The sequence below is a fragment of the Callithrix jacchus genome, chromosome 5, assembly GCF_049354715.1.
Source record: "Callithrix jacchus isolate 240 chromosome 5, calJac240_pri, whole genome shotgun sequence".
In the NCBI taxonomy this organism is placed as follows: domain Eukaryota; kingdom Metazoa; phylum Chordata; class Mammalia; order Primates; family Cebidae; genus Callithrix; species Callithrix jacchus.
The window spans coordinates 109331001-109345317 of record NC_133506.1 but is presented as its reverse complement, the minus strand read 5'-3'; the positions used below and the strand labels follow the sequence as shown (position 1 = coordinate 109345317).

Here is a 14317-nt window from a genome sequence, read left to right as displayed (position 1 = left end):
TGACTCAGAATGCTGGCCCTCTCACTTCCTCATGGGGCTCTTCAGGTTCACAATAGCACTAAGTACTTTACATGTGCTAATTTCATGTAATCCTTACAACAACTCCATGGGACAGATGCTATTGTTATCCTAATTGTGTAAACTGAGACTCTGAGAGGTTAAGCAACTTTCTTAGGGTCACCCAGCTAAATGGTAGAGCTGGGATTCAAATCCAGGCAGCAGGTACTGGAATTCAAGCAACCTAACCACCTTGTTACACTCTGTCTCCAAGATCAGTAAGTTTTGCTTCCTGGCTTTGCAAGTGTTATTCATCCTCATCCTGTTTGGAATCTACCTTTTTCTCCTTGCCATGACCCACTTTACATTATGAAACTGTTTGTCTGGATTGTAATCCATCTTTTCCAATCCACTTAAAGTATTGGCTGTCTATCCCAGAAACATTGGTTTTTGAGGGAGAAGTATTGTTAATTTCCATGAACAATTGTTAATTGCTTGCTAGGTAGTAGATACCAGGCTAGGTGGTAAGCAAAGATACCCAGATACGCCCCTGGACTTCAAAAAGGTCTTGATCTGCTCTGTCACTAAGCGCATACGACCAGCTCAGTGTGGTAACCACTTGTCACATGTGACTATATACATTTAATTATAATTTTAAAATACAATTTCAGTTTTTCAATGGCACTCTCCACACTTCATGTGCTCCATAGACACATGTGGCTACTGGCTAGCATTTTGGACTGCACAGATATAGAGCACTTCTATCACTGCAGAAAGTTCTATTGGACCATGCAGACATGCTTTAAAGATTGGTAAACAAGGGCCCACGGGTCAAGTCTGCCCCGCCGCCTGCTCTGGTAAATAAGTGTTTTATTGGAATGCAGCCATGCCTGTTCATTTACATACTGTCTATGGCTGTTTGGAGGCTGGAAGAACAGAGTTGAGTACCGGCAACCAAGATAGTCTGGGCTACAGGGCCCAAATTATTTCCTGTCTGTCCCTTTACAGGAAGCTTACCAATCTCTGGCCCAGATTAAGCAGGAAATGGGATGCATTGGAGAACTGCAACCAATCCTGTGTTTCAAGAACTGTGCCTTCAGCTAAGACACAAGTTTCAAGGTTAAGCCGGAGAGGTGATTAACAGCTAGGCCACGGAAGTCCTGGTGTGCCTGCGTTTCTCAGAGTGTGCTCTAAAGAATACCACTGCGGCTGGGCATGGTGGCTCACACCTGTAAACACAGCACTTTGGGAGACCAAAGCAGGCAGATTGCGTAACCCGAAAAGTTCAAGACCAGACTGGGCAACATGGAGTTAGTTCCTGGAGAACTAAGATTATTCGAAACCTGCTTTGAGATACTTTTGCCTTAAGGAGCCGTTGAATGCTTTTAAGCTAAGGAGAGACATAATCACATGTGCTTTATAAGTGGAGGTCTTTGATTCTTTGTTCGCATTTCTTTCAGTAGTGCTTGTCTTATCTAGTGATACAGTATTTAATCGTTGTGAGCTTGTCTAAACCAAGGGCAACTACTGTTCTCTTTGACCTTCTATCACTGCACTTCTATCACAAATGTAAGTAAGTCACGTTACTTACATTTGTATGTTCTCATGCTCTTTGCTGCCTCCAGATCCTTAGTAAATTTTCAGTATGTCTGTGGGATGGGAATGAGCCAATTGGCAATGTAGCCACTGTGTTGTTGCAAACTCATTAGTCATCTCCCTTATTTAGTTCCTTGGCAGAAGTTAGTATCTCCAAACTGGAGGAGCAAATACGCAGAGCAGAAATCTGAGGGTGAGGAAATATTTTAAGCTGTCAGAAGGCCTAGAGGTCCACAGATAAGAGCCTCCACCTGCATACCTATAGCCTGCCTGTGGGGATGCCGTCACTGGCAATGACTCACTTGCTGGGCCAGTATCAGGCCAAATTAATGTGCCATTAGTCTTAAGAGTCAGCAGAAAAGCCCCCACACCCTCATCCCACCTTCTAGCCATTGAGATGTCAGTCCGCCTCCTGCATGGGTACAGGTGAGTTGAAGAGCCTTCCAATCCAAAGCCACTGGGTTTCTTGCTTCTCTCTCTTTCTTCTTTGGAGAGAAGCCAGTTAGGTTTGTCTTTGGAAAGACAGAGGTGTGACATACTTGACTTGTACATATGTGGTTTCCTTTAGATTCTGTGCTCTCCTGGGGACCTTACCTGTACAGCATGGTGAGTAGATGCACATCTGTGCCCTCTGGGTAAATGCCCAGCCAATCTCTTCTGGCTCTGACCCCAGGAAGAGAGATGCTGGATGAGTTTGCCTATGTGCTTGGCACAGCTTTTTAGGGACTGTTTATCCATATGAAGTTGGACATTCAAAGCAAAAACTAGTCACAGAGACAAACTGAAAGAAAATCAGCACACATCACTTTTTTCCAGATATAAGAAACACATTTTTTCTTTTTTTTTGAGACGGAGTTTCGCTCTCATCACCTAGGCTGGAGTGCAGTGGCGTGATCTTGGCTCACTGCAACCTCCACCTCCTAGGTTCAAGCAATTCTCCTGCCTCAGCCTCCCGAGTAGCTGGGATTATAGGCGCCTACCACCATGCCCAGCTAATTTTTTGTATTTTCAGTAGAGACAGGGTTTTGCTATGTTGGGCAGGCTGGTCTCAAACTCCTGACCTCAGGGGATCCACCCACCACAGCTTCCCAAAGTGCTGGAATTACAGGTGTGAGTCACTGCGCCTGGCTAAGCAACACGTTTTTTCAATTCCCTAAATTTTTATTATAAAAATTTTCGAATATGCAGGAACGTTGAAAGATCACTGTGAATACCTACTTAGATTCAGTTAACAATTTGCTGTGTTTCCGCCAATGAACATGTGCTTGTAACAATATGCTTTCCTATGTAAGCTCCCATTCTCCTTCCTTCCCCTCTTTCCCCTACCCCTCCCTCACTGCAGCAATATCAGATTGATGTTCCCCAGTAAAGTGGGTCTTTTTGCTCTTGGTTTATATTCCAGTCTCTTCTTGAAGACAAAGGTCTGGCAGAGGTGTCTAAAGTTGCAGAGCAAGTCCTGAATGCCATAAATAAGGAGCTCTACAGAGAGGCCACGGCGCTGTGGGGGAAAGCAGAAATGATCATTGAACAGGTAAAAAGGGGACACACTTAGGGGCCAGCCTAGTTGCCTTTTCTGGTGGGTACAGGGCCTGTGGTTGGTGTTGTCAAACTTGGGGTCTATCCTGAGCCTCCCCAGGTATCTGCAAATGATTGCATGCTAGACAATAAATCTGTCGGGTCTGAGCAGTGATGTCCTGGCTCCTTACAGAGTCAGAATCTGCAAGACAGAAAGCCACCCAGGCCTACAAGACTTGCTTGTCCTTCACTAAATGTACAGATTCTATTAAAAAACAAAGATTGTCTTGCAGAGGTGAGTGTTTAGTTTGGAGACAACACATTCCCTTATTGGAGCCCTTGCCAAGTAACTTTCTGACTCCAGAGAGCCAGAAGCAAAGGATGCACTGGCCAAGGACTGGGAGTGTAGGACCCTCTGCAGCTCTGTTCTTTCTGTAAGTTAACACTGAGGCCCTTGGTGTTTTCCGTGCAGGGGCCTGATCACTGCTCATATGAGCTGCTCACCACTCCTGGGAGAGGGGGCTGGGCTAACACAGCTGGTTTCTGAGCCTTTAGAGCTGCATTTCTTTCTTTCTTTTTTGAGACCAAGTCTGGCTCTGTCACCCCGGCTGTAGTGCAGTGGCCCAATCTCAGCTCACTGAAACCTCTGCCTCCTGGGTTCAAGTGATTCTCATGTCTCAGCCTCCAGAGTAGTTGGGTCTACAGGTGAGCACCACCACGCCTGGCCGATTTTTGTGTTTTTAGTTCAGAGGGGTTTCACCAAGTTGACCAGGCTGGTCTTGAACTCCTAGGCTCAAGTGATCCACCGCCTCAGCCTCCGGAAGTGCTGGGATTACAGGTGTGAGCCAACACTGCCAGCCACAGCTGTATTACTTTCTGATCCAAGCAGATTGACAAAGTTAAAGCTGTCCTTAGGTAAAGACCCTTGTTTTTTCTGTTTGGCAGTTCTGATGATAGAAAAACGAAACAACCAAACAAACTTTTGTATTCCAGAACACAGATGGGGTGAACTTCTATAACATCTTGACTAAAAGTCCTCCAACATCTACAATGGAGTCGAGTCTAGAATTCACACAGAGCCACCTAGGTGAGTGAATCTTGAAGTTTTTAGACCCTGCCTCAGCCTCCATGCAAAAAGAAACCTGTTTATTAAAAAAACCTTTGTTAACATATAATTTGCATACCATAAAATTAACTCATTGTAAATGGTTTTCAGGATATTCCCAGAGTTGTGCAGTCATCGTCACAATCCAATTTCAGGACATTTTCATCGCCCCAAAGAGATCCCATGTGTCTGCTTGCAGTCACTTCTCCCTGGCAACCACTCATCTGCTTTCTGTTTCTTTTTTTTTTTGAGACAGAGTCTCATTCTGTCACCAGACTGGCATGCAGTGGCACTATCTCAGCTCACTGCCATCTCTGCCTCCCAGGTTCAAGTGATTCTCCTCCCTCAGGCTCCTGAGTAGGTGGGACTACAGGCACATGCTACCACGCCCAGCTAATTTTTTTATTTTTAGTAGAGATGGGGTTTCACCAGGTTGGCCAAGATGGTGTTGATCTTGACCTCATGATCCACCAACCTCAGCCTCCCAAAGTGCTGGGATTACAGGTGTGAGCCACCGCGCCCTACCTTGCTATTACTTTTAATGGCAAAAACCGCATTTACTTTTGGACCAACCTAATAAGAAAGCCTCTCCACTTTCATTGTGTTTCTGACTTCCTTTCTCCCACTAGGGGTGAATCAAGGTGATGCTTTTCCTTTTCCAGCTGAATCTGAAACCCTCATTCTTGCTGTACAGTGTCCCCAGCAGCTTGGTAAAGGTGTCCTCTTCGTCTTACTTCCAGTCCTTTGACTCACCATGTACCAGTTTGGTTTTAGTTCGTCTTTGTCAGCGCCATGTGAGACACCTACAACGAGATGCCTTAAGCCGGCTCATGAATGGCCCCATCAGAAAGAAGCTCAAAATCATTCCGGAGGATCAAACCTGGGGAGGTACTTATGCGACCCAATTAAGTGCTGTTTGTAGAGTTATGGGGAGAAAAGATGTGCAAATTCAGAGACCTGAATTTGTAGGATGGGTTTTGCTGGTGGTGGTGATGATAGGTTATAGGTAAACAATGTTACTATCCACATGTTGTAGGTGAGCAAATAGATACAGAAGACAGTAAATGACTTGTCAGGGCTGGATGCAGTAGCTCATGCCTATAATCCCACCACTATGGGAGACTGAGTTGAGAGGATTGCTTGACACCACAATTAACCACATGGCTGGGCATGGTGGTATGTGGCATGTAGTCCTAACTACTAGGGAGGCTGAGGAGGGAGAATTGCTTGAACCCAGGAGTTTGAGGCTACACTGAGTTATGGTTGTGCTACTGCACACCAGCCTGGCCAACAGAGTGAAACCCTGTCTCTTCAAAAGGGGGAAAAAAAAGATTTGTCAAAATTGGTTCAAAATAAAGGGTTGGTAGGGAGCTGGGTGGGGAGAGAAATAATGCATAATTGGTTGAGAGCTAATAATTGTTGAAACCTGGTATGGGTACATTGGAGCATTGTACGCTTCTCTTTTGTATCCATTTGAAATTTTCCATAATAAAAAATTAAGATAAGGCAACATCCAAGGCCACGGTTGGTTGCAGATGAGATTTTATGCCAAAGATCCTTCTTGCAGGATGTCATACATGCCCACGTGGTTGGGCAGATTTTGACCAGCTCTCTCGCTGGCCTCCCCAGGCATCTTGATGCTGGATGTGGCCGAGCAGTACTGCATTCTGGACTCAAGGCTGTGGTGAGGAAATAATGAAATTCTTAGAGACCAGGGCCAGGTAGAAATCTTGGATAAGTTCCTACTTAGTCCTACAGGGAGGCCTTGAGCAAGCAGAGATCCCAGGTTTCTGAAGGGAAAACACTCCAAGCTGAAGAGGGTTATGTTTCATGTGTGTCCAAGATAACCCAAGGATATGGGGTCAGTGGTCCCGCGGCTGCTGGGAGCCTGTGATTTGCTGCTGCTAGGAGCTTTCTCAGGGGACATGGGCCTCTTCTCCCAACCTGCAGTCACCAGAGGGTTCATTCTGTCCCTGGTTTTTTCATTACCCCTGACTGCTGAGAGAATTTTAGAAATGAACAAAAATTAGTTAGCTCAAATAAAAAGAGCTGGGCATGGCCTGGCACAGTGGCACATGCCTGTAATCTTAGCACTTTGGGAGGCCAAGGCAGGAGGATCACCTGAGGTTGGGAGAAACCCTGTCTCTACTAAAAATACAAAATTAGCCTGGTGTGGTGGTGCATGCTTGTAATCCCAGCTACTCGGGAGGCTGAGGCAGATTACTTGAACCTGGGAGGCAGAGGTTGTGGTGAGCCAAGATCGTGCTGTGATACTCCAGCCTGGGCAACAAAAGCAAAACTCCATCTGAAAAAAAAAAAAAAGCTGGGCGTGGTGGTGTGCACCTATAGTCTGAGCTACTTGGGAGGCTGAGGTTGGAGGATTGCTTAAACCTGGAAGGTAGAGGCTGCAGTGAGCTGAGATTGTACCCCTGCACTCCAGCCTGGGTGACAGGGTGAGACTGTGTCTCAAAAAAAAAATTAATTAACTATTTAATTTTTTTTTTAAAGACTTCTGATCTCCCAGGATAGTAATGAAGAAGAAATGGGATGTTGCTTGTGAAATGCCTCCTTAGCAGTGACAAGCAGATAATGCTGGCTGGCACTGTTACTGTGGTTGTTCAGTGTCACGATAATGCTGATGGGCAGGAGCTAGCACTAGCTTCTTGCTTGGTGCTTGTTATTCATTTGACTTTCCTGAGGGCCAGCTCTGAATTGGTTTAGGTTTGATCTGATTTATCAGAAGGCAGGCCCAATTGTTCAGGACTTGAAACTTGGTGCTGGTGTTACTTAAGAAAACAGGAAAACTGATATTGGCCCAAAGCACGATTCATTCCCTAAGTGTACCAGCCCAACGAGTATTTCCCCGCCTCTGCCTCACTGTTTCCATGGATGGTAGCCTATTCCAGGTGTCAATTCCTCTTTTAAAGTGGTGCCTGCTGTCATCACAAGCTCTCAAGAGAATGGACCACATGTGCTGTTTATGTGTGCCTTACACCTGAGCAGTGGGCACAGATTTCTGGGCTGGTTTCTCCCTGTTTGTGAAGCATCGGTGCATTCAGTCATCGTTTGGTGCTGAAGTGCAAGATGCTCTGGGCTGAAAGGGACCTCTTGTTCTGGCAGATTCCAAGCTCCTTCCTCTCTCTCCCTCCCCATGTGCAGGCCAGGCGACCAATGTCTTCATGAACATGGAGGGGGACTTCATGAAGCCAGTCATAAGCATTGTGGACGAGTTGCTGGAGGCAGGGATCAACGTAACTGTGTATAATGGACAGCTTGATCTCATCGTAGATACCATGGGTAGGAATTGACTCTGAAGGACACACAGAGGCAGTATTATGGGTTCAGCTGGAAGGGAACTGGGCTTGGACATGGCAGTCTTGGGGTGGGTAATATTGAAATGCCAGGAGGAAGGCCATTTCCCATTATATCCATCTACCCCTGACCTTGATTCTCCAGAGAGCGGGGAGCTACACAGGGCTGTGACCCCTCAGAAGCCTGGGCCTATCCAAGTTTTAGGGCCCTTAGGTAGAATTAAAGAAAAGAACAACACCTGTCTCTACCACAAAACTTAAAAAGACGTTTTTCTGGCTACTGGGCAAATGCACTATTTAATTAAGGGAGAGCTTATGTTTGTATGACATCACAGTTGATGTCAACCACTGCAAAGTGAATTAAAACTCAACCCTAATGACTAACCCTGAAGAGCCAGGGGAAGCAGTCTTTGTGGATTCCCAGCTACTGCCCTATCACCTACCACATGTTTAATTTGCTCACTTCCAAATTAAATAGGGGCTGGTAGAAGTTCTGAGACAGGTTCTCTGAACCGCCAGTTTAATTGAGGCACAAGGTCTGGCGGATGTGACGCACTCGTGAAACAAGAAGAATTGAATATTTTTGTGACTGGTAAGCAAGGGACCTCCAGGACCATTTGGAGAGCTGCTGCATTTTTTCCATGAACAGCCCGGGTGACACTGTCTCATTCCTGACATCTCTCAGTCCTCCTCACAGGCCTGTGAGGTCCCCCCAGTTCCCTTCCTAAAGAGCAGGTGGCAGTGGGAGAGGCAGAGGCAAAAACAAGTCAGGCTTTGCAGCTGTTAGGTTTCTCCCAGCAACATAGGTTTCACTGGGAGTCAGAAGTACAGATGCTCAGACCCCACCCTGATCTTCTGAATCAGAATTTGCGTTTTAACAAGATCCTGAGTGAGATCATGCCTATTACAGTTTGGGAAGCACCAACATTTTGGACCTAGACTTTTTTCCTACTTTACCCAACTGTTAATGCTGTGCCTTTCTTACCAGGTCAGGAGGCCTGGGTACGGAAGCTGAGGTGGTCAGAACTGCCTAAATTCAATCAGCTGAAGTGGAAGGCCCTGTACAGTGACCCTAAATCTTTAGAAACTTCTGCTTTTGTCAAATCCTACAAGAACCTGGCTTTCTACTGGATTCTGAAGGCTGGGCACATGGTAAGAGAGAGCTTTTGTTCCAGACTTGAAATCATCCTGAGAGGGAAGCCACAGGCAGTTATGCCTCTGTCTACTACCCAGGCAGGTCTTGTAAGAAGTACAAGGGCTGGGTGTGGTGGCTCATGCCTTATAATCCCAACACTTTGGGAGGCCAAGGTAGAGCCCAGGAGTTTGAGACCAACCTGGGCCACATGGTGAACCCTTGTCTCTACAAAAAATATGAAAATTAGGCCAGATGCAGAGGCTCATGCCTGTAATCCCAGCACTTGGGAGGCTGAGATGGCTGGATTGCTTGAGCTCAAGAGTTCAAGACCAACCTTGGCAACATGGTGAAACCCATCTCTACTAAAAATACAAAAATTTGCCAGACGCGGTGGCCATACACCTACAATCCCAATTACTTGGGAGGCTGAAGTACAAGAATCACTTGAACCCAGGAGGTGAAGGTTGTGGTGAGACGAGATAGCGCCACTACACTCTATCCTGGGCAACAGAGTGAGACTCTGTCTCAGAAAAAAATGAAAATTAGCTGGGCGTGGTGGCGCATGCCTGTGGTCTCAGCTACTCAGGAGGCTGAGGTGGGAGGATTGATTGAACCTGAAAGTTAGAAGCTGTAGTGAGCCAAGATCACACCACTGCACTCCAGCCTGGGTGACAGAGCGAGACCCTGTCTCAAAGAAAAAAGAAATACTTAGGGCTTGGGAGTGTTTTGAGTTCCCTAACAAAATTCTGCTATTAGTACTAGACACTACGAACACAAGGGTGAGTGGTGCCCAGCCCCTGTCCTCAAGGAGCTCATGCTCTAGAGACAGACAGGCAAGGAGACTGTCAACAGCCTGGGGTGAGCAATGCTAACAGGGGGCTTGGCCTGCCCAGGCTTGCAGATCTGGAAGGTGCCCACGTGATGCATAGGAGTGAGTTAGGGAAAGAGGAGGAGGAGGAGGTGGGGAGCATGGAGATCAGTGAATACAAGGTCCGGAGGAGCCTCAGATGGTGAGGCCTTGGAATGGATACTGGTGGGAGGTGGCTGCAGAAGGGGAATTTGCATACCACACTAAGGAGTTCATACAGTAGGGCACCAAGGGGGGGTTTTAAGCAAAGGAGTGAAATTAACAGATCTGTCCAAGAAATACTGTTCTAGCAGTAGAGGGCATGAGGCAAGCCTGGGGTCAAACCAGTCAATGAAGCTGTCAGGAAAATCCAGAAAGGAGGAAAGTGTATGGATTTGGTAAAGTGTAAAGAAGGGAAAATTGGCAGGACTTGGTAATCATTTGGGGCAGAAAGGAACTGAAAGGTAGCTTCCAGGTTTCTGCTCCGCATTGTAGTTTGGGATGGAGGCAGTTTGCACAAGCTGAGTTTGAATTGCCTATAGAACAGAAGGCAGAAGAAGAGCCTACAGATGAGACCAAGAAAGGAGCAGCCAGACAAGTGAGAAGGGAGACCAGGATGCGTGGCATCCACAAAGTAGGGAGGGCCCACAGTGCCAAGGGAGAACTCAGGAAAGGCTGGAACGTGCATGATGATGTGCTTACACCAATGTCCTTGGCACCTGTGTCAGTGAGATGGATTTGGTAAAGCAAGGTCAGAAGCCAGAATGGAAAGGCTGGAGAAAATGAATGAGTAATGAGAAGACAGCAACTTCCTTTAAGAAGCCAGATAAAGCAGCCCACTCTTTAAAGATACTTAATCTAGGCCGGGTGCAGTGGCTCACACCTGTAATCCCAGCACTTTGGAAGGCCAACGTGGGTGGACCACCCGAGGTCAGGAGTTTCAGACCAGCCTGGCTAACATGGCAAAACTGTCTCTACTAAAAATACAAAATTAGCCGTGCGTGGTGGCAAGTGCCTGTAACCCCAGCTACTTGGGAGATGAGTCAGGAGAATTGTTTAAACCTGGGAGGTGGAGGTTGCAGTGAGCCAAGATTGTGCCACTACACTCAGGTTTCGATAACAGAGCAAGACTCCGTATCAATAAATAAATAAATAGACTTAATCTATTTGTTCTAAAGGGAGAATAAACAAGACAGCAGGGCACAGAGAGGGAGAGGGCATCTCTCAGCATCTGAGTACCTTCAACATTGACTAAAAAAACAAAACAGGAAGTCTTAGAGCAAAGCACTATTACAGGTTGAGCACCCCTTATCTGAAATGTTTGGGACCTGTTGTGTTTCAGTTTTGGGAAATTTGCATATGCATAATGAGATATCTTGGGGATGGGACCCAAGTCTAGACAAGAATTCATTTTATTTATTTATTTATTTATTTATTTTTCTTGCCTCTTCTGGGATTTCTACACTTATGGTATATATACACCATGGAGTACTACTCAACCATAAAAAAGAACAAAATAATGTCTTTTGCAGCAATTTAGGTGGAGCTGGAGGCCATTATTTTAATGTAACTCAAACATGGAAAACCAAATATTGTATGTTCTCACTTACAAGAGGGATTTAAGCTATGAGGATATAAAGTCTCAAGAATGATATAATGGACCTTGGGGGTACTCCAGGGGGAAGGTTGGAAGTGGGTGAGAGAGAAAAGACTACACGTGGGGTATAGTATAAACTGATCAGGTGATAGGTGCACAAAAACCTCAGAAATCACGAAAGAATTGATTGATGGAACCAAATACCACCTGTACCCTAAAAACTATTAAAATAAAAATTAAAATTAAGCATTTTTTTTCCAGAAAAAAATCTATATATATTTTTCCCCTCAAACTCTGCTCCATCTATATTAAACATCTGAGTTGTTTGTTAAACATGAAAATTCCCAGGCTCCACCATAGACTTACTCAATTGCCATCAAGTTAAGTCTAGGAAATTGTCATAATTAAGAGTTGCAAGAGACATTTTTGGATAATAAAATGTGAGCACCTTCACCTGCAAATTTCAGGGCTGCAGGACTGCCCCTGGCTGTATTAAATGGGGTCATAGCTAACGGAGCCCGCGTGGCTGAGAAGGGAGATGGAAGGGGAGGAACATTCTCCCTGAAGTGATAATCTGGGTGATCATTCCCGTCCATTGCTCTTAAGAATTCATTTATTATGTTTCCTGTACACCTTATACACATAAACTGAAGGTACTTTTGTACAATATTTTAAATAATTTTGTGCATGAAGCAAAGTTTGTGTGCATTGAATTATTAGAGGGCAAAGGGTGGCTAAAATAGCCACTTCAACCGATCTGTGGTTATTGGACATCACATTATTTCTGACTCCAAATTTATATGTTGCCAATAAGCAATCATTTTCTTGTACGTAGTCACACAAAAGTACTTCCAGTAAGAAATACAACATACTATTAATACAGCGGAAAAATGTGTGTTCGTCGTAACTGAGCAGCACAGTAGCATCGCCAGAATACCGTGTCAGCTGCTAGACAACAGCAGCAGCAAACACCAGCAGCTTTTGGTCTCTGCCTACGATGCTGTGTTTTGATGAAAAGGTTACTGTACTGTACTGTAACCCCCTTGGGGATGCGGAAATAAACTGTGTGTTGTACGCCTGCATTTTGAATGCAGCCCCTGATGGGGCCAGGTGTGAAATGTTCCACTTGCGGCCTCATGGTGGTACTCAGAAAGGTTAGAATTGTGGAGCGAGGGCCATCCAGCCTCCATCTTCCAAGACCAATTTTACCAAAAAAAAAGAACTGTGGAGGATTTTGGCTTTTTCAATGAGGAATGCTTAGCCTGCACTAGAGAGAAGTCCCTGCTGAGGCTGGTAGGAGGGCATGGGACAAGCCAACCACACGCTCGGGTACTAGAGTTCAGGCCCATTTCCTCTTGGTTTGCCACATATAGAACAACAGATCAGCTGGGGACAGGCTTAAAATAGCCCTCAGAGACTGTTATTAAATCATCCCCAAACCACTTCCCCTTTGGTTGATTAAATGTCATTTTAGAATGTCCCACTGTGCCTGTGCCTCCTGGGGACTCTTGGCAGAAGAGTCAAGGATAGGTGTGCATAGAGAATCATGGGGCCAGGGAACTGCAGAATGGGGAGACCATATACTCCACTCCTGTCCAGGAGAAAACTGAGGCCTCTGCCCTTCCCCTTTTGATGGTGTGTGGGATGGAAATTTTAAAGGGCTTGTTCTAAAAATCTGAGAGAAAACAAAAGAAAGTTGAATAACAATGTGACAATCAGATGCCATTTAAAGGGCGCTGTTTGTATTGTTTGCAGCTGTCTCCTGTGAGCTTCCTTCTCAGCCATTTCTCCATTTTCAGTCTGGGATCCCTGCTAGACAGACTCCTTGAAAATGTTGAGAATCCTCCTTCTTCCTTGAGCAGCCTAGGTCTCAGTATCATGAGCATGCGCCTTACCAAGAAATCGGTAGATCAGTCTCAAATGGAGTAGAAGGTTCTTGCCTAAATGCTGACCTCTCCAGGTCCCTGCTACCCAGCCCAGTCGGTGCCTAGAAGAGCTTTCTTCTAGGAGTGCAGGAGTCATTTCCAGGAAGGATTCTCTCTCTCAGGGATGTGCCCAGGTGTCTGCACCGGTTGCTGTCACAGAGCTGGCTCCCTTCTGGGAGCAAGGTTTCAGGATGTTGCCTCTGACCCCAGCCCCAGGAATAGCACCAGAAGCACTGACTCAGATGTTGCTTGCTTGTAGGTTCCTTCTGACCAAGGGGACATGGCTCTGAAGATGATGAGACTGGTAACGCAGCAAGAATAGGATGGATGGGGCTGGAGATGAGCTGGTGTGGCCTTGGGGCACAGAGCTGAGCTGAGGCCCTGAAGCTGTAGGAAGCGCCATTCTTCTATGTATCTAATGGGGCTGTGATCATGAAGATTCTGACCGGCTTCCACAGAGGATAAAATCATTGACTCTGGAGGCAATTTGAAAATTGTTTCTGCTTCTTAAAAAAACCTAAGATTTTTTTAAAAAATGGATTTGTTTTAATCAAAATGGAGGATGATAATAGATTATTACCTTTTCTTATTATAGAAGCAAATGATGGGATTTATAGAAAAACTTGGAATTACAGGTGCACAAAGAATAAATAAACACCTGTATACTTCCTTCCCAGGGGTAAGCACTATCACCAATTTAACATACGTCCTTGCGGATTTTCTTTGCAATATATATACATATATATTTTTTACAAAAATGAATCATCACTGTATGTTGTTTTACTATTTGTTTGACCCATCAGTATATCCTAAACACCTTTCGATGTCAATAAATGTTGTTCTGTAACATTTTTAATGGCTGTGGAGCATTCTACTTTATGGCATACTATAGTTTATTCACAAAATTCCCAGTTGTTTCCGACAAGTATAATTTCTAGTTTGTTGCTACTATGCACAGTGCTCTGTTGTTTCATCCTGATAGTTAGATTTTTATGTACTTCCTTGTTTTCTTATATTAATTCATAAAAGCGTAATTATTTAGTCAGAGGATTGTCACATTTCCTTAGAATCAAAATAATTAGCTCAGGACTTTTAACTTTTTATTCATAGCTCAAGATCTGCGTAAGGAAGCTCAATGCCGTGGCTCACACCTGTGAACCTAGCAGTTTGGGAGGTCGATCTGAGAGGAACACTTGAACCCAGGAGTTCAGGAACAGCCTGGACAACATAGGGAGACCCCATTTATACAAAAAAAATTAAAACATTAGCCGGGCATTGTGGCACACACC

At 45.2% G+C, this 14317-nt stretch overlaps 1 protein-coding gene across 2 annotated transcripts in view; it reads left to right on the top strand.

Annotated features, from left to right (window-relative positions):
- SCPEP1 (serine carboxypeptidase 1) overlaps positions 1–13884 on the top strand; it is a 30474-nt gene extending 16590 nt beyond the window's left edge. Inside the window, exons 7-13 of one of the 2 annotated variants that reach the window (XM_002748396.6) lie at positions 2162–2199; positions 2996–3124; positions 4102–4195; positions 4988–5101; positions 7373–7510; positions 8513–8676; positions 13288–13884. In XM_002748396.6, coding sequence (XP_002748442.1) covers positions 2162–2199; positions 2996–3124; positions 4102–4195; positions 4988–5101; positions 7373–7510; positions 8513–8676; positions 13288–13350 — 740 coding nt within the window. In that variant the 3' untranslated portion in view covers positions 13351–13884. The remainder of the gene's footprint in view (positions 1–2161; positions 2200–2995; positions 3125–4101; positions 4196–4987; positions 5102–7372; positions 7511–8512; positions 8677–13287) is intronic. The other variant, XM_078374125.1, reaches the window with a different exon arrangement.
- Positions 13885–14317: the final 433 nt, after the last annotated feature.